Source organism: Convolutriloba macropyga, chromosome 5 (genome assembly GCF_964194025.1).
Source record: "Convolutriloba macropyga chromosome 5, txConMacr16.3, whole genome shotgun sequence".
In the NCBI taxonomy this organism is placed as follows: domain Eukaryota; kingdom Metazoa; phylum Xenacoelomorpha; order Acoela; family Convolutidae; genus Convolutriloba; species Convolutriloba macropyga.
Window position 1 is genome coordinate 6,558,882 of NC_134472.1, and position 27,552 is coordinate 6,586,433.

Here is a 27,552-nt window from a genome sequence, read left to right on the forward strand (position 1 = left end):
TTCGAAATAAAAAATTTCGCGCCGCAAAATCAATCGCTTTTTCGCTCCACTTCCTGATTTGGCGTGACCAAAATCACTACTCTAATTTGACTTCAAAAATCACAAAAATTTGTGAACCGATCTCTAAAAGATAGCGCCGCAAAACAATGCAAACTCTTTGAAAGGCAAAAAACATGAGCACCGCAATTTAGATCAACTCAGCTTACAGCTTTGCAGCTATAATAATTGATTCGCTGATGTGCACTTGAACTTTCTCCGCTATTCAAAGAAGGAAAAATAGTAGGACAAAAATTGGCGACGACAAAACATGAATTGAGCCTGCTCGAGCGAGGAGGGGTTTGTCAAATGATGTCATTAGATGTTATTATATACCACTATTAGGATTAATGGGAATAACACCAATTTCGGTACAATTTCCATTTGTCTTTTGGATCTTTTCCGTTTGTGCCCCCCCAGTACGTTATGCTCCCCCCAGTGACAGAGCACGTGTCATTACATAGTAAATCATTATGTAAAAATATTGCACGTGCGTCTGGGGGTTGCAAATAATATGCGCCCACTAAGCTGGGGGGGGGGGGGGGGGGCACAAACGGAAAAGATCCTGTCTTTTAGTAGTAGCATACCCACAGGAGAGTTCAGCTGCTTACAGTTGTGAATGATGGATAGGACTTTATACCACACGAAACGCAAAAAGTCGAGGGCGTAAAAGTCACTCGAAAAGTCAAAAGGTCAGTAAAAAATTTTGCATTAAACGAAGACATAAGTTTACAATTATACTAAAGCCTCAACCTTTGTTCGAAAGCCATTAAAAACAGCAACCTAAGAGAACTGGGGTAAAAATAGCTCAGCATGAATTTGTGTGATGAAAACGCATGTGTAGATTTGAAAAGATTGACGAAACTATGCTTGCAAAGAACAGTTGTCTGAATTGTTGGAACAAACATCCCAGTTGCTTCAGTGAGACACCCTCGTCTCGTTTATTAGGCCCCTGGGGCAATTAAGATTCACGCCCTAAGGTGTGATCAGACAATAGATAAAATACAGAAAAATTGGGGCACAGTAGATCAAAAATTATTCTTTATTCTCATTGGCTGCAATTAAGCGTTATTTGTGAGCTGAAATGAGATTACCGCATCTGGACATGCCACCGCGAGCCATTGCCAAGGGAATTGATATGAATCTATCAAAACCTAACTCATAATGGGAGAACAATCTATTCGCTGCACTAAAAGAGTGCTTAAATCTGACTGGCCAATATGGAATTGGCCAATATTCATTTTCCATTTGTCCCAGTTTTCTCTTTCGATATTTTGTCTTCCGATCTATGGTTCTAGTACGGTGTGAGTTAGGTTAACCATAGTTTTGTTCATAGCTACGTCATAATTTGTTACCATTTGATGTGCCGTAGGCAGAGAGACGCGAAGAAGCCACATTCACACTGGAATGGGACTGAGGAGGTGGTACCCCCGAAGAGCCCCCTGAGGTCGCGCCACCACCCTTAGCTGATATGCTTAAGTTGTCATTCCGACTTCCACCTGCACTCGATCCACCTCCACTCACCACTGCTGCCAAATGAGGTGCGGGTGGACCTTGCGGAGCACCACCAGAACCACCCATTAGAGTTTGGAGACCAGACGCATCGTGTCCTTCGCTGCTATCCACACTCATATCGTGGCCAGGAACAGCCGTCACTTGTGACCCGTATCTGGATCCATTGTAAAACTGTTCTAAATTGCTTTTGTTCATGCTCACTCCACCCATATTAGCCGATACCAGCGCATGGGCGGGAAGGTTGCCAAACTGTGCCCGACTTGTGATGTAATTTGGATCAATCTCGCCAAAATTGACCGAGGTCTTGATCGAGAACTGAGCAACGGGCGATGGCAACTCCACTGGGGCCAGCGGCATGTTGGCTGAGGACGATGAGGAAAGCTGTGACTTCTTCAATTGCGCCACCGATGGAGGCTGACCAAATTCGAGGTTCTCCGAGTTGAGGGTCTCATTGAATCCAGGAGGAACATCCGGTCCACTGTCTGTTGAGGTTGTCACCACTGTCGCCTTTCCTTTGCTCGGCAAATTGCTCTGAAGAGAAAAGGAAACTCCATATGAAAAAACCAAATCCTCCTCTGCAAAAGGTCTTTGATCCTTGAATCATTTTAGTACAGCTGATAACAGTAGTTAAAGAAAGATATCCAGTATCATATTCCGACAAAAATTTTCCTCCTGCATAAAAACCAATTCGCAAATTAAAAATCCATGATTCAAATTTCTCATTGGACGGCTATCGGTATCTATTCACGGATATATCTTTCCACAATTCATAATTGGGATCTTTCAAACGAACTTCAGAAAAAAAGAAAAATAAGTATACGAACGAGAACTCAGCAGATAAGACAACTGCTATTGGCCATTCATCACCCATGGTTTCAATCAGGCCGTTGCCTTTTTTAATCCAATATTAACTCGATGTCCCAAAAAGCAGTAATCTAATTTTGGACTAAATTCGTATCAAGCTTGATTTTGTAATCACTAAAAATTGAAAGGATTTGTTCAAACGCTAAATTCTATTTTTAGATTTCAGGTTTTAATTTGCGTTAGTTATCTAACTATAGGAAAGAAATATACTCGGTACATACCTGTGACGTTGACGTGTTCATATGCTGGCTTGAAATAGACATGGCTGCAAAATGTGAAGATGCTGATGCAAGTTGCTGATCCTCTTGTGCCTTATTACTATTTGACAGGGTCACAGAAGTATTCGTGGTTGAGGTGAGCTGATGGTTCGGCTGATATTGCTGTCCAGCAGCACCTTCGCCTCCATGCAGCAGTTTAAGCAACAGGTTCTCTGATTGCCTAGAAAAAATTCCAGATTCCCAAACTGCAACTCTTAGAAACGGCCTTCAAACCATGAATTTAGGTCTCCACAACAGCTTCGGCGAATAGCATACAAAGAGACTAGTAAATTCTCAGCAATGAAATACACTACGGGCTTCAAATCTTTATCCCGTTTTTGTGAACAAAAAGTAAAAACCGGACAAAAAATTGGTCAACAATCGCATTAACATAGCTGGCAGATTGCCAGAAAATAGCCGCAATTGCTTCGTAGATCTGCAGTCCCAAAAAAACAGCAAAAAAGACAGATACAAAAATCCGTCTTTTCATTGAAGGCTGATATGTTATATTTTGATTAAAAATCAGTATAAACTTTTACTGCCTCTATAAGCTGCTTTCAAATAACCTTCATTAGAGTGACACACACCCATTCGACCTTATCTCTTTGAATTAAAGTAAATAAAAGTCAATTTCAAAGTGAGGAAGTCATTTTTGAGAATGAGGTAAGTCAAGTGTGACCGAAAATTTAATCACGCGAATGAACAAAAAAAACTCGCTCCATTAAGAGCGAAAAATGACGTCACATACGCACTTCAGTTGAAATTGCATGAACGAATGAACAAAAAGCAGATTTGAAGTGGTTGTAACGTCATATGGTCGTAAGAAAAATCGCGACGACGTAATAAAAAAACCAAGAGAAGGCCAATAATAGCCCCAGCTATCGCTATGCGGCTATTAAAAAAGGTCGCATGCCTGATATGATTACGAAACTTCGTTTGAGAGCAATAAAAACTGACAAAGCTGCTAAAAACTATCAATATCTTGAAGTCACGTTATTGATTTATATCATCAAACATTCCTTCAATTAAAAACTAAGAAAAACCTTTTGATCTTAAGTTGGCTACACAGCAGTTTCGGTGAATCGCATACCAAGAAAGTAACTAGGCTCTAAAAGAGCTGCTCAGCAACTTAATGCCCTCCGGGCTTTACCAGTTTATCCCGCTTTTGAGGACAAAAAATTAAATGAGAAGAAAAATATCTATCAGAGGAAAAGTCGGTTTTCTTTTTTTGCTTTGTTTTGTAAATACCCATATCTTTAGATTCAAATAATGTAATGCTATTTTAAGAATTCCAGGACTTATGAGCATTTTTTCTCCACGCATTTTTTTTCAGTTCACCTTTTATGTGCAAAAAACTGTTAGCTTTCGCCGGAAAAACGGATGTAGTATGTCAAAAAATAACCGGAAGGATGCCGGAATAGCTGCGAAAAGATACAGATATAAGACAAAACACCTATCGACGCCGCTCAAAAAGTTATGGAAAAAACATTCAGCGATAACTTAACAAAGCTTATTAAAATTCATTTCACCCAAGTCTATTCATTAGTGAACTTTATTACAGATTTGAGTTCCTTCGACCTTGAACTAATTCAAACTAACAGGCCCACAAAAGCACCACATTAAAGGAAAAAGGTTTAAAAGATTTCTGTTTCGCACCAACTCAAGCTCAAAGTCATGCCCCTCGCTTAACAGCCATAGGTCTTACCGCTCAAGCTACCGATGCGTATTATGTTTGCCTATTACCCTATGCAGGATCATTTTTTGCTCAATTACTTTTCCAGCTTTGCCATGTTACATGTTGAAGGAGCGCTAAGATTTGTGCAGATCATGAGCTTCAACATGGTGGCATAGCGCGTCTCAAAACGCACACACTACGTTAGCCTGCAAGAATGAAAATATCCCTGAGAAATCAAAAAGATTTCATGCAAAAATTGGAAAAAGTGGCAAAGCAAGGTTAAGGAAAGAGGCTAGAAAAAAATTTAAATTCGACGGAATAAAAGTAGAAACAGCAGCGCAAAAATTGCCTGCTGAGATTACGGTGGCTATTAACAGAAAGAGAAAAACAAAGATATTTAACTATAAAGTATTAGTTGCTCAGTAAATTCATAAGGCCATCTTCCTCTCAAAATAAAGCACTTACAGCAAAAGAAAATGATTTTGATTAAACAAAATTTGAAGCTCTGAAGGTGTACAAAACGGTTCATTTTATTAACTCAAACCAAATAGGAAAGCAAAAGTGTACAAAAAATTGGACACACATTGGCTACGCAAAAGTAAAAACCTAAACAGCAACACACTTCACATTCAAAACTAAAAAAGCAACGCTGGTGAAGAAACCGCTACCATATACACTGATTACAAAAAGTCCGTTCAAAAAAACAAATTATACAGAAATTATCGAAAAGCCAAAAGTGAACAAAAAATTGAGAAATAGATTTGTTTTGCCCTCGAAATACATAACTGGTTTTTCAAAAACATGTATTACCAATTTCGAGCGTTGGAGAGTAGCTTAGATTTGATTTAAAAAGTTGCTAAATACTTAAAAACTTGCAAAAGAAATAAGCCCAAGAAAAAACGGCCAAAAACGGTTGGCTATATGCACAATCCGTCGTTGGCAATTCATTCAATGCAACATGTTCAAAAAATTCCTCGCTCAGAAAAAATTAGTTCGAATGGCATTTTTACGTTCGCTTCTCGGTCAAAACGTCGCCTGAAGACAGTTCTTCGGGTAAAAAAAACCTCAAGACAACAAATATTCCTCTTCGAGTCTTCAGAACCAGGAACACCGCGATAAAGCTAGGCTCAGCTTATAGCTATAATAATGAGTTATCTTGCAAGACTCTGGCAGAGTGAACGTTTTTCTCGCATGATTCCAGCGCAAAATTGTTTTCTTCCATTATTAAGTACAAGCAAAAGGCGGAATGAACGTTTTTCTTGCAAGATTCCAGCGCAAAATGGTTTTCTTCCATGATTATGGATAAGCAATAGTTATATTGCAAGATTTTGGCATATTATATAATTCAAGAATTTTTTTACGTTCATGACGGAATAAACTGTAATGGTCAATTCCGTCTATTATTAGGGCAAAATAAACCATTATTACAAAAGCACTCAATTCACACAGATCAGCAAAAAAATCTTTTCAGGCGACGTGGGGAAGCAGTTAAAGCACCCGTTATGTTACAAAGAAGAGGAAACTCACTCTTTATGCGAGGTTGAATCATATCCAGCCAGAGCATATTTTTCTGTCGGATGAGCGTCTCCGTTCACTGTGGGCCCAGTGGCACTTACCACCTCCCCTGCTGTCGTCGGATACCCGAGGGCGGCTGACGAGTTTGGCGATACGCCAGCATTGAATATTGAAGGCTGGGCTGGACTTGGTGTCGTTTCAGGAACCGCTGATGATTCCTCTAAATTTGGTTCGACATCCTTCCTTGTGAATTCCCGTCCTCTCCAATCACCGTCACTGCTCATATCCCATTTTTCCTCACTCGGCCAGGAATTCTCAAAAGTACCGGTCGAAAAATGTCCCGAATTAGGACCATTTCCATAACTGTCTCCTCGATTGCTGTTTCGACCGTTAAATCCCGCGTTACTTCTACCGCCCCCGCGTCCGAACCGTCCTCCCCCTCGGCCACCCCTAGATGAGGGTCCCTTGAACATGCCATAGGGTCTATCGTCTGAAGGTGACTTTGAATGGCCGTCAAAATCGACAGCTTTGGCATCAAAGGTTCTAAAACAAATCAAAAATTAATCTCAGAAAAATAAAAAAAATCATAAATTCTTGTTTAATGGTTTCCAAATTTGCTCCACAACCATCTGACAAAGTTTACATTTCAACGAAAGTGATATTTCTTTGCGACAATAGGGCAATTCAAAGCCGTCAAAATTGAAAAGATGTAAATTAATTCTTGGTTTTAGTAAATTTCTTTAGTTTTATACTTATTAAAAGCGTTCTTCTGTACTCTAAAACAACTGGAAAAGATTCATAATGGCTAACCCCACAACGAATGGCTGCTGGCTAAATGCAGATTGATTATTTCCATCGATGTCGCCTTTCTGGTCTTGGTACCCGATGCCATCCTGGTGCTGTGGGTGTCTGTTATGGTCCGCTCTGTTCATTCCACCTCGTTCTATAATAGCCTCGTTTAAATAAACTTGTGCAATAAAGCCTATCATTCGCCAATTCGAAGTAACAAACCGTTATTGCAAAAATCCCAGAAAAATTTAAAAAGCTGCATGAAAGTAAGGTATGACTTTAAGCAATAGCAAAATAATGAAACGCCACGTTATTTTCCTATTTCAGGATGAAAGAAACTTCGCAACCCTTGCTGGAATTACACTCAAAAACTCAAATTGGAATTCTAAAACTGTCGAAATTGTTTCTCATTTTTCCAGCAACTTAATAGTTGAGGGTTTCTCTAAGTTTTCTGAAACTACTGAAGCTCTAAGACGACAACTCAATGACCGAAGGCTTCACCAGTTTATCAAATGCTGAGACGCAGAATCGTTGGTATGAAAAATGGCATTAAAAAGACACTAACATGACTAATAAAATTGCACCAAACTTTTTTGAGAGCAATTAAAAAGTAAGCAGCAAACAATCTTTTAATAGATAATTTCAGAGCAACCGGAGCGAGGCAAAATTGTGTTACAAAAACAAACCTTCTCTTACTTCTTACAACAAAGAATTTCTAAAAAAAGGCAATCAATAGCTCATAAGAGCCAAAAATTACAAAAAGATTTTTTAAAATTTACATTTATAGATCAAAAATTATTCAAAAACGATTCGAAATGATAACCCTTCTCTAATTTCTTACAACAAAAAATTTCCAAAAAGACAATCAATAGCTCATAAGAGCCAAAAATTACACAAAAAGATTTTTAAAAACTTACACAATTTATAGATTAAAAATTATTCAGAAACAGTTCGAAATGATAACCCCTTTTTCAATCAATTCAGAAAATTTTACTTTTTAAAGCACTAGACTTTTTGAAGTGCCTCTTTGGCGTATCTGCTTTGAAACAAAAATTATTTCAAAACATAATTCAAATTACGGAAAATCGACAACACTAAAGCGTAAAAACAACTCGTATTGATCCCTGTCTTACAAATCTCAGATTGTAAGAAAATAGCTCCAATAGCTTTATGGATTTTCGCAAAAAGATCATGAAAAACATAGCCGGCAAATTGCCGGAAGAGCTGCGAAATAGACTTGCGTGCCGTAAAATCGATGGAAACAGATGAAAAAAATGAGTTGAAGTTCTCAAGCCTCTTAAACACAGCTCGCAGATTAATAAAAAATAGCCGCAATAGCTTCGTAGATCTGCAACGTTATTTTGATTACGAATCTGTATAACTTATTGCTGCTTCTATTAGCTGCTCTCAATCTTCATTTAGTGACACGCTTTCGTTTGACATTGTCACTTTCAATTAAAGAAAAGAGAAGTGAGGAAGCCATACTTGAGATTAAGCTAAGTCACGTATGACCAAAAACTTAATCACGCAACTGAACGAGAAAACTAGCTCCACTAAGAGGTCAATTGAGTAGAAATTGCATGAACGAATTAACAAAAAAGCAGATTTGAATCATTGTGATGTTATATAGTCGTAACAAACATCTTGACAAAATAAAAAACATATCGGGAAAAGTCCTGACACAATGCAAAGAATTTTCATTTACGAAACAAAAGAACAGAATAGAAAAACATTTAGAAAAAAATCAGACTCAAAAACCAGTGAAAATAAATGTCAAAATGCCGGATGTCAACAAAAAACCACAAGCGAGAAAGCAAACTTTTTATGAGACGCCATACTCTAACTCCACTTGCTTTCTCGCTCCTCTTCCTGCTTTGGCCTGACCATAATGATCACTCAAATTTGACTTTGACAAAAATCATGGAAAATTGTGAACCGCTCTTAAAACAACTTTCAGCGATGCAATCATATCACTTGTTCAAACTGACCATAAACAAACTCAACTTAAGCTTTTGAAGTTCCAAAAAGCATTTTTGTGAGTGAGGCCAGTCGCCCAAGATCAAATTACCCACGACAGGGTGTACTACAAAAGAACGTTTTAGGTACAAAGAATAAAAGGGTTCAAACCCTCCATATCCCGGATAACAGTCAGCGAGCTTAACCTCTTAACAATATCGCCTTTATTGACTCCAATTATGATCAGTCAAACGTGAAAAAGTTGCTCAAAAATCAAGCAAAGTATGTTCCAGGACAAATATAGTGAATTCAATTAACATATAATTAGTTGACCTTATCTCAATTAAAGCAAACAAAAGTCTAGTTGAGGGTGAGGAAAGAACATTTTGAGAGTGAGGTATAAACCTGCTCCACAAAAAATGTTTGATGCATAACAAACATATCATAGCGAACATCGTAAGATCATATCTCTAGCAATGCAATGGTTTGAGAGGCGTGGTGTTCCGAAACTAAGAAAAACTGTGATTTTAAAAAATGCTATGCTTCGCGAATTATTCATCATAGCTAAATTTTATGCGAATACCCACTGAGAGAGAGCAAACGAATTATGTTTATTTGTAGGAAAAAGAGCCTAAACGACTAGCGTCGGGTGATGTGCTATCAGACCACTGACATGCAGTCAGCTTCAGTAGTAGCTAGCTTTGACTTAGTGAGGAGTTTAAGTTTAAGGGAGAGAAAGATGCTCATGCACTCAGGTTTTTTTACGGTGTGTGTGTGGAGTAGGGGTGTAGGAGAGTCAAGCGCGGGGAGGAGTTCGGTGCGCCCGACGTTCGTGGGGGGGGGGTTGGGGTGTTGGATGGGGTATTGAGTTGGATCCAAACCAAAAAGAACTGCCCGGTAGTTCGAAAAATCGCATTAAAATTATAGCAGAACTAACTAATTGCCGAACTAACATCAGAACTAAGTAATTAAAAATGACTCGCGACAAAGAGGCACGAGTTAGAAAAACCGCCAGAGGACGTCCGAAACGAACCAGACACAACTGAGTGGATTACGACATAAAAATTGTTTTAAAAAATCAACCACTCTTATACATCTGTATGAGGCGGTTTTTTGTTTCTATTTTACATAGAAACTAGCCTGAAAACGTCTAAAAATGTTCTATTGATGTTGCCTTTTCAACTCTTATTGAGCCGAAAACTGTTAAACAAGATAAAAACTTTTCCCCTAATTCTGTAATGCAAAAGTCTTACTTTAGTACCAGTATAATTGATCCAGACACAAACTTTGATTAACAGTGTATACGCTACTAGTGCCGTTTCAGAGGGCGAGAACAAAAGGTGGGGGATATAGTTCTCATAGAAGTATCACTTATTAATACGTTAGGAAGTCATCTAAAACTTAATATGTAACAAGATACTCATAAATTCTAGTTCTTTAAAAAGCTCTTACCGCGTCTCTGATACCTCCCACGACTGCCAGAAGTTCCCTGGTTTGACTCGAATGGCATCGAATCAATGTGATTGGACATTCTGGATTCAGCATCATGCCAATTGCCAGTCTGTATCTCCATAAGAGGTTGCACGTCTTGTGGTCCATTCGTCGCGGACTCATGTTCGCTTTTTTGGGACCTGTTTTTGTCCCTTCTATTACTGCTACTTGCGTTCCCAGATCTTTTCTGGGATCTGTCAAATTTATCCTTCCTGCCATCTTTCTTTTTCGAGTCTTTCTCTGAACTGTTTTTCTCTTTGTCAGACGAAACCTCTTCTGTTTCTTTGAGTGATGTTGTCTTTTTCCGCCTGGAGGTTTTCTGCTGAACTTTGTTGGCATCCTTAAGCGATAAAATAACAAATGGAAACCTATGCGACTTATTTGTTAAAATCTCAGATCACATCAGAGCATAATGCGTTATTTCTACTTGTATCAGAGCTTTCTGGCAACTTAAACAAGTTGCCACAAAGCTCTGAGTCACTGGAAAAACTGAAAAGGTGGTTAATATAGCGCTATCTTATCATTATTATTGCGGTGCATACCTATTCTCTTGTTTTAATTTATAACATCGACAATTTATAAAAAAACTAACATGTAATATCTAATAAGTAATGAAAAAACGAAGTAATAACTTACGGGTTGTTGTTTCATGAGCTCTTCAAGAGCCAATTGTAGGTCATAATTGTTTCCATTTAGTGCAAACACCGCCTCATCATCTGAGACATTTGTGATGCTGACTATTTTTGAGACAAGCTCAGTTAACTCGCCTTCTTCCTGCAATACAACTTCCTGCTTAGAAGGCTGAAAAATGAACATCAAGCACTAAAGTTGAAAATTCTCAGATCAAAATGCTGAACAGAAATTCATCACCGAAAACCCAAATAGTTATTTAATTCTGCCTACTAACGGCATGTCATTATATCTAATTTAATCAAATTGCTAACATACTCGTCATTTCAACTTAACAAACACCGAATACATCTATTCTTTTTAAAGATTTCATAAACAGCACAAGCAACAACGTTCATTCCAAAATGCCCAAATGCCACATTTGCACCCCAAAAATAGCTTATATTGTGTAATTCATGCGATTTATCCTACATTTCGCGGGATTTCACTGGTTTAGGGACTATATACGAGCCTATGTACTATGTACAGCCAATTTTCGAGTCCCGCAAAGAAATTGATCTCAGATGACTGAATTCTAAATTTGTTTTTTTTTTACGAACAAAAGCTAGTTCTCATTGGTTTCACTTTTCCTGATACAACACTCAGATAGAGTTACAATAACGAAATTGCTCTGAAACAATTGACCAAACTGAGAGGGTATGTTGAACAAAAATTGAAGCAAAAAACATCAACTTGTCAGCTTTATATTATTACTCCAAATAGTGTATTTTGTGTTCGTATTTTGATAATTCGTCTGTCTAATTCCACAGAATACGTACCAGCAAAGCGTTTCGCAAGAGCTCTTTATCATAGCAAACATGATAAAATTATTCAAATACGATTCTTTTAAAATGGAACCTTTCGTATTTTTTGTACTGTAGAACCTGATTTTGATAGGGCAAAGATCAATGAAAACTACTCTCTAGTGGAAACGTGCTGCCGTGCCGCTCGCTCAAACAACGGATTAACCAAATTCTTATGAGCTTAAAAAAACCAATAAAAAACAAACCAATAAAAGTTAGGAAATCTAATGTCATATGGTAATTGAAAGCAAAGTTTTAGGTAAAAAAAACTATGATCAAATTCCTTAAAGTGGACTACAAACAACAAAAAATATTTCAAGTCACTTGTTTTTGGTCTCTGCAGGACAATATTTCATTGAAAGCTCTCCTTCACTGGAGAGAATTCAATGTTTTAATAAAATTCATCAAAAGTTTATCGGCAGAAATTTTAAAACCCTAGAAAAAACCCATTTCAGCGCAAAATTTATTTCCATATCACTTACTTTATAAATTAGAAAGATATGGAATAAGAGGTAATGTTTTGTGTTGGTTCAAATCTTATCTCGGGAGCCGAATGCAGAGAGTAGAAGTCAATTGCATTTCCTCGCAATGGTTGAAAGTAAAACATGGAGTACCGCAAGGGTCTATACTAGGCCCCCTGCTTTTTCTTATCTACAAAAATGACCTACCACTTCATTGTAAACATGCTCAAGTCCTCCTTTTTGCAGATGATACAAATCTTACGTTTCTTAATAAGTCCTGCGAGGAAGTGCAAAGAGAAATTGATAATGTTAAACACTGGCTGGATGCTAATAAACTTTGTTTGAATATTAATAAGACCATTCAATTGAATTTGAAGTCAAGCGAAAATAGGTTTGATATTGATAACAAGTACATTTCCATTGAGCCCGTATGTAAATATCTCGGCATTTTAGTTGACTTCAAATTTTCCTTTGTCTCTCATTTATCGGTGCTGAAATCGAGACTCTATAAACAATGTGGTATTATTTCAAAACTTAGGCATTATGCCCCGCGTAACCAGCTTATCAATTATTATAAAACGAACGTAAGTTCTATTATCCAATATGGCATACTAGTCTATGGGTGCAGCAGCTATAGCAACGTGTTGCCCATTTACAATTTACAAAAGAAAATACTTAGACTCATTTATTTCAGAAAGAAATCAGACAGTGCTAATGACATCTTTGTTAAAAATAATTTACTTATCATCTACCAGCTTCATATATACGAGTTATTAAAGCTAGTTTTGAAGTCATTAAGTGGATTACATCGTGAAAGTTACCTTAATTCTTTGTTCTCGTTTTCGCCATCGAGACCTACGCGAAGTGCATCAAAAACATTACTAATGGAACCGTCTTGTAAGCGAATGATTGAAAAACGATCAGTTAAATTCAGAGCTTCGAAGCTCTTTAATACATTGAGTAAAGCCGATGTTCTTCCCTACAATATTATTGGATCAAATGAAAAAGTTATAAAAAGTTTTTATCATAAATTTAAGGATACATTTTTGGTTAATAATGATGATATAGTGAAATACATCTTTGAATAATTTTTCTAGGAAATTCTAAAGAAAACGACCCCTTGGATAAAAGCTATCGGACATCTGCTTTGGGGATGGGATTTCTGTGAAAAAAAATGAGCTCTCAATTCCTTCTAGTTTCCGAGTTATCGCAGTTTTTTCAAAATTTTTAAATTTTTCCCGCTAAAATTGCTTCTGAAAAACTTAGAAAAAAAAAATTTTTTAAACCGAAAAGTTTTGGAGGCCTATTTTATGCCTCCAGTAGTTTTAACGGGGTTTGATTAGGCTGCTGTTAAATTGTGACGACTGTAGCAAAAATATTTTATAAGTTTTTGATTTTTTTGAAGTCCATTTCGTTAATAACGATGATTTAGTGAAATACATCTTTGAATAATGTTTCTAGAAAATTCCTAAAAGAGACGCCTTGGATAAATGCTATCAGACATCTGCTTTGGGGATGGGATTTCTGTGAAAAAATATGAGCTCTCAATTCCTTCTGGTTTCCGAGTTATCGCAATTTTTCAAAAAATTTTGAATTTTTCCGGCTAAAATTGCTTCTGAAAAACTTAATAAACATTTTTTTAAACAGAAAAATTTTGGAGGCCTGATTTATGCCTCCAGTAGGTTTAACGAGTTTTGAGCTTCAATTAGGCTGCTGTTGATTTTTGTCCAATGTAGCAAAAATTTTTTAAAGTTTTTTTTTCCATTTCTTCATTTTTCTGTTTTTGTTATCATAGGAACTTCATTGTTGAAATAGTCCTACTGACTAGTTTACAGAGTCTCTAAGGGCAGTGCGTGTGGGTTTAAATACCCTGTTGCCTGTCCACTTTGATCATGTTTGTACGAGTCAATATTTACGTTTATTTTTGTACTTTCTGTTACTTATTTGGTACTTGATCAAAGAAATAAATTCTTTCTTTCTTTCTTTCTTACTCCAAGTATAATTATCACCAGCAATTCACTGTAACCTGTCTCTTATATTAAAAAAATAGGAAAACAAAACAATTTTAAAATAAAATTTAAACTGGCAACAGGCTGATTTCTTGAAACCGTTGGTATAAACAAAAGCCGCATTATTAAAAGCCAACCAGTTAAGGTAATTAAAAAAACTATTGAAAATTCAAACAATTTATCAAAACAAAGTGACAAATTAAATTTTATTTCGCTTTGAATTTATTCTTATTCAAAAATGTGCTCCCCCCCCGAAAAGCAAAGAACAGAAAAAAAAAACTACATAAAGTTTTCAGAATCTTAACTACCCTAATGCAAACGACGACAGAGATATTGAACTCCACAAAAAATTCAAGTTCCACAAAAAAAAACAAAACAACCTAAGAAAAGAAACAAAAACAATCAGATTTGTCACGGGCAATAGTTAATAACTAAATCTAACAACAAAAGCATCAATTGTTGTGTATTGAAGATAAATATGCATCAAGCTCATTAGCAAACGAAAAAGCTGTTATTTATGACAAAAATTTAAAAAAAACATAGCTGGCAGATTGCCAGAAAATAGCCGCAATAGATTCGTAGATCGGCAGTCTAAAAAAAACAGTAAAAAAGACAGATCAAAAAAATTTATCTTTTCATTGAAGGCTGATCTGTTATATTTTGATTAAAAATCTGTATAAGTTATTGCTGCCTCTATTAGCTGATCTCAAATAACCTTCATTTAGAGTGATACACACCCATTTGACCTTATCTCTTTGAATTAAAGTAAATAAAATTCAATTTCAAAGTGAGGAAGTCACTTTTGAGAGTGAGGTAAGTCAAGTGTGACCAAAAATTTAATCACGCGCATGAACAAAAAACTCGCTCCGCTAAGAGCGAAAAATGACGTCACACATGCAATTCAATTGAAATTGCATGAACGAATGAACAAAAAATGGCTGTGACGTCATATGGTCGTAACAAAAATCATGACGACGAAATAAAAAAACATAGCAGGACAAGTCCTGACGTACAATTCAAAGAATTTTCATTGACTAAAAAAACTAGACCTAAAACGGACTATGAATGGATTGGAAAAACCATTTAGAAAAAAATCCGATCCAAAAAATTGAAAAAACAGAAAAAATCAAAGTGAAATTGCCGCATGTGAACAAAAAACCACTAGCGAGAAAGCGAATTTTTGTTCAAACACCGTTTTTTCACTCTACTTTAAATTTAGAGCGAAAAAATTTCACGCCGCAAAACCACTCGCTTTTTCGCTCCATTTCCTGTTTCGGCGTGACCAAAATCACTACTCCAATTTGACTTCAAAAATCATGAAAATGTGTGAACAGATCTTAAAAAAAAAAGACAGCTCCCCAATACAATTCAAATTCTTTGAATTGTAAAAAACCAAGAGAAGGCCAATAATAGCCTCAGCTATCGCTGTGCGGCTATTAAAAACCAATCTGAGGAAAAATGTGAGTGGAATTGCCAAATTTGTTTTTGTCTAAAATCGAAGAGAGCCCTATTAATACTGATATGTTGAGTTCAAGGACAATCAGATGACCTCCGCCTGAAAGTTTTAAATACAAATCTAAGTTCATTTAGTGACAATGCGGCAGTTTTGCGATGTAAGATATGCAATTGTCACAAAAATTTACCATACAATTGAAATGAAAACCTAAGCGGGGAAAGAGATCCGGAATACAATTCCTTCTTGAGACTCCCTGGCTAAGCTCTAGAAATCAATGATCAGCTAAACAAAATTGATGTTTTTAGCGTTTGAAGCTTGATCACATGATCAAGGAAAATGGGTTAAAAAAATAGCATCAGAAGCATATCCAGACAACAAAAGATAACCAGTTAACGTTGGGCGGATTGCTGTCAAAGAATCAGCTAACTTTGGTAGTAGCCACAGCTTGGGCTTAGGGCCGCGGGAGTAGGAGGGTTGTGTTGTGGGCGGTGAGGGGGGGGGGGTAGAGTGAGGATCCAAAGCGTGAAAATCTGCCCTGCCCTTTTCACTATGATATTCATGCCCTCTCAGCAGGTTCAAAAAATTGTCAATTTAGAGACCAGCAGAATTCTGTGAGAAGTGCTCAAGACTTATTGCCCTCCAATAATTGCTAGAAATTTTGCTTGAGCGAAATTATTAAACTAATTTCAACTCACCTAAACCAACTTCCACAAATTGCCTAAGACCCATATCTTATAGAAAAACTAATTGATGAAAACTTTGAGGGAAATACGCGTACTAGGTTGAAATCGTTAAACTGTCAAACAAATATTATTATTATTAACAGAGAGCAGAAAAGCTTTTGGAGCGGAATTAAAGAGAAGTAAACAACACGAAGAACGATCTTTTCCTATTGTGCCTCCCAGATTAGTGGGTGCATATTCTTCGCATCCCAAAAACGCACTTGCCATATTTCTACATAATTAACTAAAAAATGGCAGGTGGTCTGTAACTGAGGGTGCATAACTTACTGGGGTGAGTGCACAACGGAAAAGATCCAACGAAAGATGAAACTTGAAACCGTGTACCAAAAAAAATTAACAAATATTTGCCCACTTAGCCGCAATCATTTCTTTTGTAGAATTCAAAAGTGTACCCTCCGGATTTGCGAACTAAAAACAGAAAAAACTACTGATATTTTATGAATCATTACTCCACTAATGAAAACGACAACAAAGATCTTTAACTTCCAAGATGAAAACGCAACAACAATTTTTTTAAATTAGAAAATTAACAAAATCAGTCAAACCTGACACGAAATTGCATTGAAACCTCAGTAACCAATGACTTAAACCAACAATCACGGCATCGAATGTAGTGTATTGGATAGAGATAAGAGCTACGTTACAATCAATGGATTAATGAAATTTTTGTCCATTTAAGGCCGTAAAACTTAAAAAAACTAAATTAAAATGTATATATTAATTGTATAACGTCCACAAATGAACCTATGCCTAATCTCAACTTGTCTCATTTTGGTAAGGATATTTGAGTTAAAACTGAAAAATGCCACTGAAAGTTCCGCATGTTAAAAAAAACTTTGCTACCCCTATTTGTTTTCTTTTTCTCTGGGTCTCAAAAAGAGTCTTGAAAAAACCCCTCACTCGTTTCTTTTATCGCTTGACCTTTGACTAATAGCCCTCTTAAAAAGCGATAAAAAATGAGAATCAAACAAGCAGATTGAAGAGATTTTACCAGCTGCGAGAGATAGAGAGAAGTAATTCAAAAGACATCCAACATTAAAGTACATAAAAACCTCAAAAATTTATCTTCTGTACAGAAATAGTTATTAACACACACTTTTGAAAGATCTGTAGGTGTTACATTGACAGCATATATTAAACGAGAATATATAAAATTAACATTGTTTTGGATAGAAACAAGAGATACGTTACAATTAATGGATTATTGAAATTTTTGTCCATTTTTTACAACTCTTTCTCTAAAAATCAATACTATAAAAAGAACTAACGTGTCGATTCCTGACCCATTTACAGTGAACTGATGAAAAGCCGTAAAACTTAAAAAAAACTAAATCAAAATGTATATATTAATTGTATAGCGTCCACAAATGAACATATGCCTAATCTCAACTTGTCTCATTTTCGTTAGGATATTTGAGTTAAAACTGAAAAATGCCACTGAAAATTCCACATGTTAAAAAAATTTTGCTACCCCTATTTGTTTTCTTTTTATCTGGGTCTCAAAAAGAGTCTTGAAGAAACCCCTCACTCGTTTCTTTTCTCGCTTGACCTTCGACTAATGGCCCTCTTAAAAAGCGATAAAAAATGAGAATCAAACAAGCAGATTGAAGAGATTTTACCAGCTGAGAGAGATAGAGAGAAGAAGAAGTTACTCTCAAAAGAGACATCCAACATTAAAGTACTTAAAAACCTCAAAAATTTATCTTCTCTACAGAAACAGTTATTAACACACACTTTTGAAAGTTCTGTAGGTGTTACATTGACAGCATATATTAAACGAGAATATATAAAATTATCAGGGGAAAACGATTCTAGCTTACGAATTAGATACTAACAATTAGTTAAACTAACAGCCTGCCTTTTCACAGCTCCGGAAGAAAAACCAACGGACTGAAAGTGCCTTTCTCAAAACTTATAACTCGAGGCTCGTATTTCAATTTTTTGACCCTTTCATGGTAGCTATACGCGTGGCTAAAATTTCTACATCGGAGAACGTTTTTGTGAATCTGCTGTCCCAGATGCCATTGGCTTTAATTTCCAATCTTGCGTCATCTTCAGTGCTGGTAGTTTTATTTGCGAAGGACTCGCCTTGCAAGGGCAGAAGATTGGGCTCGATTTCAACATCAAAACAAATTTAAAAAAAAACACAAATTACAAACATCAAAAAACACACTGGCGAAAGAGCCAGGGATATTATGTCTTAAGCGGTTATACCCGACTCTGGGACAGTGAAGGGCATGGGCAACTGTGAACGGCTCGCCACAAACACAGTTGGACGCAATTTTGGGGGGCTCCCAACCATACCAAAGAGCAATACCATCTCGGAAATCAGACTTGGACAGAATGAAGTTATATTTTTTCAATGGCATGGCATTGAGCCAGCATGAAGCTCCTTTTTCAGAGGCCAATTCAATTGCATAACAATTTTTAATGCTGGATAACAATTGCATAACTTTTCCTCATTCATTTTCACTGATTTATGTTTTCTGATCTTCTTAGCCTTTTTTAATTGTTGGACTCGATATTTGATACGTCCCCGAGGGATAGCGGCTGTGAAAAGGTTTTTGAACGTTTATTTTTGAGAACTCTATTTTGAGGGCTAATGATGTTGAGTCCACCTTCGCGTACGGGGATTGAAAATATGTAGCGATAGGTTTCGATATAATTGGTGTTACATACAAGTTTAGGGATTAGGTGATTATTGATAACTTCCTCGGCTTCTTCCAACAAGTCGAATGTGTGACGTTGTCCTCGATAAGAAGGTTAATTTATGTTGCACACAGTTCGTCAAGCATTTTTACACATTTTGAGGTGCAATTTTCGCGTGTTTTGCTAATTTTTGCAATATACGTAGAATGTTTTGCTTTTGATCTTCTATGTATTGTCTGCATGAGTCCACGTTTCCGATAAAAGATCAAAGACTCTTGATCCATCAAAAATATCTACTTCACCATTAAAAATTTTTTGCGTCACTGATGATCTCTGCTTTGGTTATAAGACCGCATTTGATAACAAAATAACCGAATGAAGGATCATGCAGTTTCAACTTCGATAGAAGGACCTTCAGCGCTTCAACCGATCCGGCGGCGTTTCCGTCATCCGCGTACCATTTCTGAATCAGGCTGACGTCGATAACTTTTTCGATGAGGGCCAAATTAACCTGGTCCATACATTGCCATTGCAAGTGGGTCGCCTTGAGTGGTTCCCTCTCGGGATTGCAGAACTTTGTGACAGACATAGAGATTAGATGGGTCTTACAAGAGTTGGATAAAGCCAAATGAATAGATGGACAAAGGACTTACTCCGATGTTTTTTAAGGCTTAGTCTTACTGTTAAGGCTCAAACTGTTGCAGGCATTTTTATCAATAAGGATGGCCTGTGCCTCCGGTTTCTCGAAGGCCTCACGTAGAGAGTGAATGGCATGTTCAATTCCGCATCTTTGACCAAGCAAAGTTGAAGATTACCTCCGAGGATTGTACGCATCAAGACAGCACACCTCGTCTGTCGCAATCAAATTAGTCAACTTTGCCAATGACTTGCAAATGTCGTTTGACGTAGATTTGAACGACGTGAGGATGCGTCTGTATTCATTCGCATCTAATCCTGAGGGACCATGGCTGCTGTGTCTTCATGGCCGATCTACGTATTGCAGATGCAGGTTAATGCGATCATATATAGATATGGTGATATGGCAATGTATTTGAATGGGGGTCTTTCACAACGTAGTCAAGATTTGCAGTCTGTGCTGGATTTTTTCTCATTCATTTTCACTGATTTATGTTTTCTGATCTTCTTAACCTTTTTTAATTGTTGGACTCGATATTTGATACGTCCCCGAGGGATAGCGGCTGTGAAATGGTTTTTGAACGTTTATATTTGAGAACTCTATTTTGAGGGCTAATGATGTTGAGTCCGCCTTCGCGTACGGGGATTGAAAATGTAGCGATAGGTTTCGACATAATTGGTGTTACATACAAGTTTAGGGATTAGGTGATTATTGATAACTTCCTCGGCTTCTTCCAACAAGTCGAATGTGTGATGTTGTCCTCGATAAGAAGGTTAATTTATGTTGCACACAGTTCGTCAAGCATTTTTACACATTTTGAGGTGCAATTTTCGCGTGTTTTGCTAATTTTTGCAATATACGTAGAAAGTTTTGCTTTTGATCTTCTACGTATTGTCTGCAGGAGTCCACGTTTCCGATAACAGACCAAGGACTCTTGATCCATCAAAAATATCTACTTCACCATCAAACATTTTTTGCGTCACTGATGATCTCTGCTTTGGTTATAAGACCGGATTTGATAACAAAATAACCGAATGAAGGACCATGCAGTTTCAACTTCGATAGGACCTTTAGCGCTTCAACCGATCCGGCGGCGTTTCCGTCATCCGCGTATCACTTTGGAATCAGGCTGACGTCGATAACCTTTTCGATGAGGGTCAAATTAAGCTGGTCCATACATTGCCTTTGCAAGTGGGTCGCCTTGAGTGGTTCCCTCTCGGGATTGCAGAACTTTGTGAGAGACATAGAGATTAGATAGGTCTTATAAGAGTTGGATAAAGCCAAAAGAATAGATGGACAAAGGACTTACTCCGATGTTTTTTAAGGCTTAGTCTCACTGTTAAGGCTCAAACTGTTGCAGGCATTTTTATCAATAAGGATGGCCTGTGCCTCCGGTTTCTCGAAGGCCTCACGTAGAGAGTGAATGGCATGTTCAATTCCGCATCTTTGACCAAGCAAAGTTGAAGATTACCTCCGAGAATTGTACGCATCAAGACAGCACACCTCGTCTGTCGCAATCAAATTAGTCAACTTTGCCAATGACTTGCAGATGTCGTTTGACGTAGATTTGAACGACGTGAGGATGCGTCTCTATTCATTCGCATCTAATCCTGAGGGACCATGGCTGCTGTGTCTTCATGGCCGATCTAAGTATTGCAGATGCGCGTTAATGCGATCATATATAGACATGGTGATATGGCAATGTATTTGAATGGGGGTCTTTCACAACGTAGTCAAGATTTGCAGTCTGTGCTGGATTTTTTCTCATTCATTTTCACTGATTTATGTTTTCTGATCTTAACCTTTTTAAATTGTTGGACTCGATATTTGATACGTCCCCGAGGGATAGCGGCTGTGAAATGGTTTTTGAACGTTTATATTTGAGAACTCTATTTTGAGGGCTAATGATGTTGAGTCCGCCTTCGCGTACGGGGATTGAAAATATGTAGCGATAGGTTTCGACATAATTGGTGTTACATACAAGTTTAGGGATTAGGTGATTATTGATAACTTCCTCGGCTTCTTCCAACAAGTCGAATGTGTGATGTTGTCCTCGATAAGAAGGTTAATTTATGTTGCACACAGTTCGTCAAGCATTTTTACACATTTTGAGGTGCAATTTTCGCGTGTTTTGCTAATTTTTGCAATATACGTAGAAAGTTTTGCTTTTGATCTTCTACGTATTGTCTGCAGGAGTCCACGTTTCCGATAACAGACCAAGGACTCTTGATCCATCAAAAATATCTACTCCACCATTAAACATTTTTTGCGTCACTGATGATCTCTGCTTTGGTTATAAGACCGCATTTGATAACAAAATAACCGAATGAAGGATCATGCAGTTTCAACTTCGATAGAAGGACCCTCAGCGCTTCAACCGATCCGGCGGCGTTTCCGTCATCCGCGTACCATTTCTGAATCAGGCTGACGTCGATAACTTTTTCGATGAGGGCCAAATTAACCTGGTCCATACATTGCCATTGCAAGTGGGTCGCCTTGAGTGGTTCCCTCTCGGGATTGCAGAACTTTGTGAGAGACATAGAGATTAGATGGGTCTTATAAGAGTTGGATAAAGCCAAATGAATAGATGGACAAAGGACTTACTTCGATGCTTTTTAAGGCTTAGTCTCACTGTTAAGGCTCAAACTGTTGAAGGCATTTTTGTATCAATAAGGATGGCCTGTGCCTCCGGTTTTTCGAAGGCCTCACGTAGAGAGTGAATGGCATGTTCAATTCCGCATCTTTGACCAAGCAGAGTTGAAGATTATCTCCGAGGATTGTATGCATCACGACAGCACACCTCGTCTGTCGCAATCAAATTAGTCAACTTTGCCAATGACTTGCAAATGTCGTTTGACGTAGATTTGAACGACGTGAGGATGCGTCTCTATTCATTCGCATCTAATCCTGAGGGACCATGGCTGCTGTGTCTTCATGGCCGATCTACGAATTGCAGATGCGTTAATGCGATCATATATAGAAAATGTGAAATGGCAATGTATTTGAATGGGGGTCTTTCACAACGTAGTCAAGATTTGCAGTCTGTGCTGGATTTTTTCTCATTCATTTTCACTGATTTATCTTTTCTGATCTTCTTAACTTTTTTTAATTGTTGGACTCGATATTTGATACGTCCCCGAGGGATAGCGGCTGTGAAATGGTTTTTGAACGTTTATATTTGAGAACTCTATTTTGAGGGCCAATGATGTTGAGTCCGCCTTCGCGTACGGGGATTGAAAATATGTAGCGATAGGTTTCGACATAATTGGTGTTACATACAAGTTTAGGGATTAAGTGATTATTGATAACTTCCTCGGCTTCTTCCAACAAGTCGAATGTGTCTGACGTTGTCCTCGATAAGAAGGTTAATTTATGTTGCACACAGTTCGTCAAGCATTTGTACACATTTTGAGGTGCAATTTTCGCGTGCTTTGCTAATTTTTGCAATATACGTAGAAAGTTTTGCTTTTAATCTTCTATGTATTGTCTGCAGGAGTCCACGTTTCCGATAACAGACCAAGGACTCTTGATCCATCAAAAATATCTACTTCACCATCAAACATTTTTTGCGTCACTGATGATCTCTGCTTTGGTTATAAGACCGGATTTGATAACAAAATAATCGAATGAAGGACCATGCAGTTTCAACTTCGATAGGACCTTTAGCGCTTCAACCGATCCGGCGGCGTTTCCGTCATCCACGTATCATTTCGGAATCAGGCTGACGTCGATAACCTTTTCGATGAGGGTCAAATTAAGCTGGTCCATACATTGCCATTGCAAGTGGGTCGCCTTGAGTGGTTCCCTCTCGGGATTGCAGAACTTTGTGAGAGACAGAGATTAGATGGGTCCTATAAGAATTGGATAAAGCCAAATGAATAGATGGACAAAGGACTTACTTCGATGTTTTTTAAGGCTTAGTCTCACTGTTAAGGCTCAAACTGTTGAAGGCATTTTTGTATCGATAAGGATGGCCTGTGCCTCTGGTTTCTCGAAGGCCTCACGTAGAGAGTGAATGGCATGTTCAATTCCGCATCTTTGACCAAGCAAAGTTGAAGATTACCTCCGAGGATTGTATGCATCAAGACAGCACACCTCGTCTGTCGCAATCAAATTAGTCAACTTTGCCAATGACTTGAAAATGTCGTTTGATGTAGATTTGAACGACGTGAGGATGCGTCTCTATTCATTCGCATCTAATTCTGAGGGACCATGGCTGCTGTGTCTTCATGGCCGATCTACGTATTGCAGATGCGTTAATGCGATCATATATAGACAAGGTGATATGGCATTGTATTTGAATGGGGGTGTTTCACAACGTAGTTAAGATTTGCAGTCTGTGCTGGATTTTTTCTCATTCATTTTCACTGATTTATGTTTTCTGATCTTCTTAACCTTTTTTAATTGTTGGACTCGATATTTGATACGTCCCCGAGGGATAGCGGCTGTGAAAAGGTTTTTGAACGTTTATATTTGAGAACTCTATTTTGAGGGCCAATGATGTTGAGTCCGCCTTCGCGTACGGGGATTGAAAATATGTAGCGATAGGTTTCGACATAATTGGTGTTACATACAAGTTTAGGGATTAGATGATTATTGATAACTTCCTCGGCTTCTTCCAACAAGTCAAATGTGTCTGACGTTGTCCTCGATAAGAAGGTTAATTTATGCTGCACAAAGTTCTTCAAGCATTTGTACACATTTTGAGGTGCAATTTTTGCGTGTTTTGCTAATTTTTGCAATATACGTAGAAAGTTTTGCTTTTGATCTTCTATGTATTGTCTGCAGGAGTCCACGTTTCCGATAACAGACCAAGGACTCTTGATCCATCATAAATATCTACTTCACCATTAAAAATTTTTTGCGTCACTGATGATCTCTGCTTTGGTTATAAGACCGCATTTGATAACAAAATAACCGAATGAAGGACCATGGAGATTCAACTTCGATAGAAGGACCTTCAGCGCTTCAACCGATCCGGCGGTGTTTCCGTCATCCGCGTACCATTTCTGAATCAGGCTGACGTCGATAACCTTTTCGATGAGGGCCAAATTAAGCTGGTCCATACATTGCCATTGCAAGTGGGTCGCCTTGAGTGGTTCCCTCTCGGGATTGCAGAACTTTGTGAGAGACATAGAGATTAGATGGGTCTTATAAGAGTTAGATAAAGCCAAATGAATAGATGGACAAAGGACTTCGATGTTTTTTAAGGCTTAGTCTCACTGTTAAGGCTCAAACTGTTGAAGGCATTTTTGTATCAATAAGGATGGCCTGTGCCTCCGGTTTCTCGAAGGCCTCATGTAGAGAGTGAATAGCATGTTCAATTCCGCATCTTTGACCAAGCAAAGTTGAAGATTACCTCCGAGGATTGTATGCATCAAGACAGCACACCTCGTCTGTCGCAATCAAATTAGTCAACTTTGCCAATGACTTGCAAATGTCGTTTGACGTAGATTTGAACGACGTGAGGATGCGTCTCTATTCATTCGCATCTAATCCTGAGGGACTATGGCTGCTGTGTCTTCACGGCCGATCTACGTAATGCAGATGCGTTAATGCGATCATATATAGACAAGGTGATATGGCAATGTATTTGAATGGGGGTCTTTCACAACGTAGTCAAGATTTGCAGTCTGTGCTTTTCAACTAATATGTCCATTACTGTTTTCGTTCCCAGTTTTTGATTTAGGGGTAGAACACCGCTCTTCGATTCGTCGGTTAGACATCTTAGTGCATTTGAGATTCTTCCAGTTTCCATGTTTTTGTCGAATAGTTTGAATTCCTTTGTTTCATGTTTAGTCTTCGATTTCGTAAGTTTGTCTTGTAGTGCTTTCGCCTCTATAGAAATAATAGTTCAACTTCGCAATGCATCCAGAGGTTCAGTGGCCTAGCTATGATTTTACTTTCTGATCCATCGTTGCCCTTTTTTGTTATAGCGAGGATGAGATGAGGCATGACCATAGCGGCTAACATCCCAGCTTCACTATTATGGTTAATTGTCTCACATTGTGAGAACACAACGCTGAGCGACTCGACAAAGCGATAGCCAAATAGTCTGCGAAAAAAAATAGTCTGTAAATCAAATAGTCTGTGAAAAAAAAATTGTAAGAAAAATTTTGGTCTGTACGGACACTCTCTGTTAAATATCCGTTAAATATCTTGCAGATAACGTTGGAAAAACAATAAATTCAAAAAATCTCAGCTTTTAAATTTCATATTTTTTTCAAGAAATAATGCAATGACCAGTACAACAGCCATCATGCCATAAACTTAATATACACCAACCTGTTAACCCGTTCTTTTAGAGGACTATTTTCATGCATCCAATTTTATCATAAAATTAGGGTAAATTGTGACTTTTAAATTCTTGAACTTAATTAGTTTTCAATTGATTTTATGATATGATGATATCTATTGAATTGTGTAGTACAAGTGGGCAATGATTACGTTCAGAAGAGGTAGCAAGAATAGCACGATCAACCTATCAATTTCTGCAAACAGTAAACTTTTCATTGAAGAATAACTTTTCATTCCAACCTTCTATATCAAAGGAATCCAAGGAATGATTAAAACCAAGCGGATTCATAAGGTATTCAGGTGCTTACAATTGCCGAGGAAGATGCTATAAGGGTAGCTCACCATTAGTGTGTTGTTGAAGATGATGCAAGTGATGGAGTTTCGAGCATCAAAATATGTACATTGAAAGGTGAAGTAAAATTACAAAAACCTAACAATCATAAAGCAAATCTGAAATTTAGAACGAAATTAGGATAATTCTGGATTACGAAATCCAAATGCTTTCGATGAATGTTGTCACCAAAACTTTTTCCAAAAAAGAAACATTCTAACTTATCTAACCAAACAGTATAACTGAAGCAATCCAGTCTGACATGCTGGTTTTTTCCAAAATTTCGTGGATATTAATGATGAATAACATTATTTGAGTATCTATTCAAGTCGGCGCGAGTAACGCTATGATTAAGAATCCACTTCAAATTGGGGACCAATCTTAGGCGACAGAGCTTTAGTTATAATAGTAGTAGTAGTAGTAGTAGTACAAGCTTCGGGCTTTCGCCGTGGGGTGTCAATCCCAGTGTTCATCAGTCTACTTCAGTTTATCTTTTTGCAGCTGTTACATGACCCACATTTGCACACTATTCGCCAGGTGCAGGTTGTTGATTGAAACTTTTTGTGAAGTATTTCCAGTAGATGTTGGTGATTGTTTGTTGAGTAACTTCGCCGTAGTTTCTGTATACGCGGGAGACAATGTTATGTATACGCGGGAGACAACGTTATCTCTCGTAGTTTCGAATTGTAAGATATTTATTAAATAGGTTTGGAATTCACCACGATCTATTTATCAAGGTCAATTAAAAGAAAGTACCTCCCCTACGATGCTAGTAAATCAACTGAGCGGGGGGGGGGGGTTGGGGGTCAAGCTAAACTACGGCTCAAAGTAGGGAGCCAATTGCGGGACGCTGGCAAGAACCGCGGGCGCACTGGAGGCATAGTAATGCTACAAAAAAGACTAAAGCAGCAAATAACAACAGTTGTTTCAGCGCTTTTGAAGCTGATGGTCCAGCTGCACTAGGGCATGCAAAGAAAAGCGGTAAAAAATGTTGCTTTCTCAACATGAATTACTCTTTGTTCATATACATAAACGATATATCAATCACCTCAGGATACTGAATCTCTTACCCCTTCCTATGTATATCCAGTTGAATGATATCCTGACAGCTGCTAAACTTAAGAACGACAAAAGCGAACACACCTTCTTCCCAGACATAAACGAGCTTCCAGGAAGAAGCAAAGAACTGTTAACTTACGAAAAAAAAACAGAACTGAAAAGGCGAGAGGCCAATTCTTTTCAAAGACATGCAAAATAATTAATCGATTGAAAGCAAAATATTTCTCAACCCGAAGAAGTTGAAAAAACTTGTCTTAAAGGAAATTTGGAAATTTGTAAATCAAAGTTTTTGCGATCAAAATATCTGCAAATGCCAGTATCATTGCGACTGCGGAACGTG

The 27,552-nt window shown here is 37.7% G+C and overlaps 3 protein-coding genes across 3 annotated transcripts in view; all 3 read right to left on the reverse strand.

Moving 5' to 3' along the window:
- Window positions 1-26,274, reverse strand: part of LOC142339082 (uncharacterized) — a 64,411-nt gene extending 38,137 nt beyond the window's left edge. Inside the window, exons 1-7 of the mRNA XM_075388784.1 lie at window positions 26,165-26,274; window positions 10,735-10,899; window positions 10,060-10,438; window positions 6,673-6,805; window positions 5,875-6,405; window positions 2,637-2,853; window positions 1,392-2,082 (exon numbers count right to left, since the gene is read on the reverse strand). Coding sequence (XP_075244899.1) covers window positions 1,392-2,082; window positions 2,637-2,853; window positions 5,875-6,405; window positions 6,673-6,805; window positions 10,060-10,438; window positions 10,735-10,899; window positions 26,165-26,167 — 2,119 coding nt within the window. The 5' untranslated portion in view covers window positions 26,168-26,274. The remainder of the gene's footprint in view (window positions 1-1,391; window positions 2,083-2,636; window positions 2,854-5,874; window positions 6,406-6,672; window positions 6,806-10,059; window positions 10,439-10,734; window positions 10,900-26,164) is intronic.
- The window catches only part of LOC142339090 (transmembrane protein 17B-like), a 330,316-nt gene that overhangs the window by 257,051 nt on the left and 45,713 nt on the right, over window positions 1-27,552 (reverse strand). The window lies entirely within an intron of this gene.
- LOC142339091 (ADP-ribosylation factor-like protein 8B) overlaps window positions 1-27,552 on the reverse strand; it is a 281,448-nt gene that overhangs the window by 233,741 nt on the left and 20,155 nt on the right. The gene's annotated exons all lie outside the window — the stretch shown is intronic.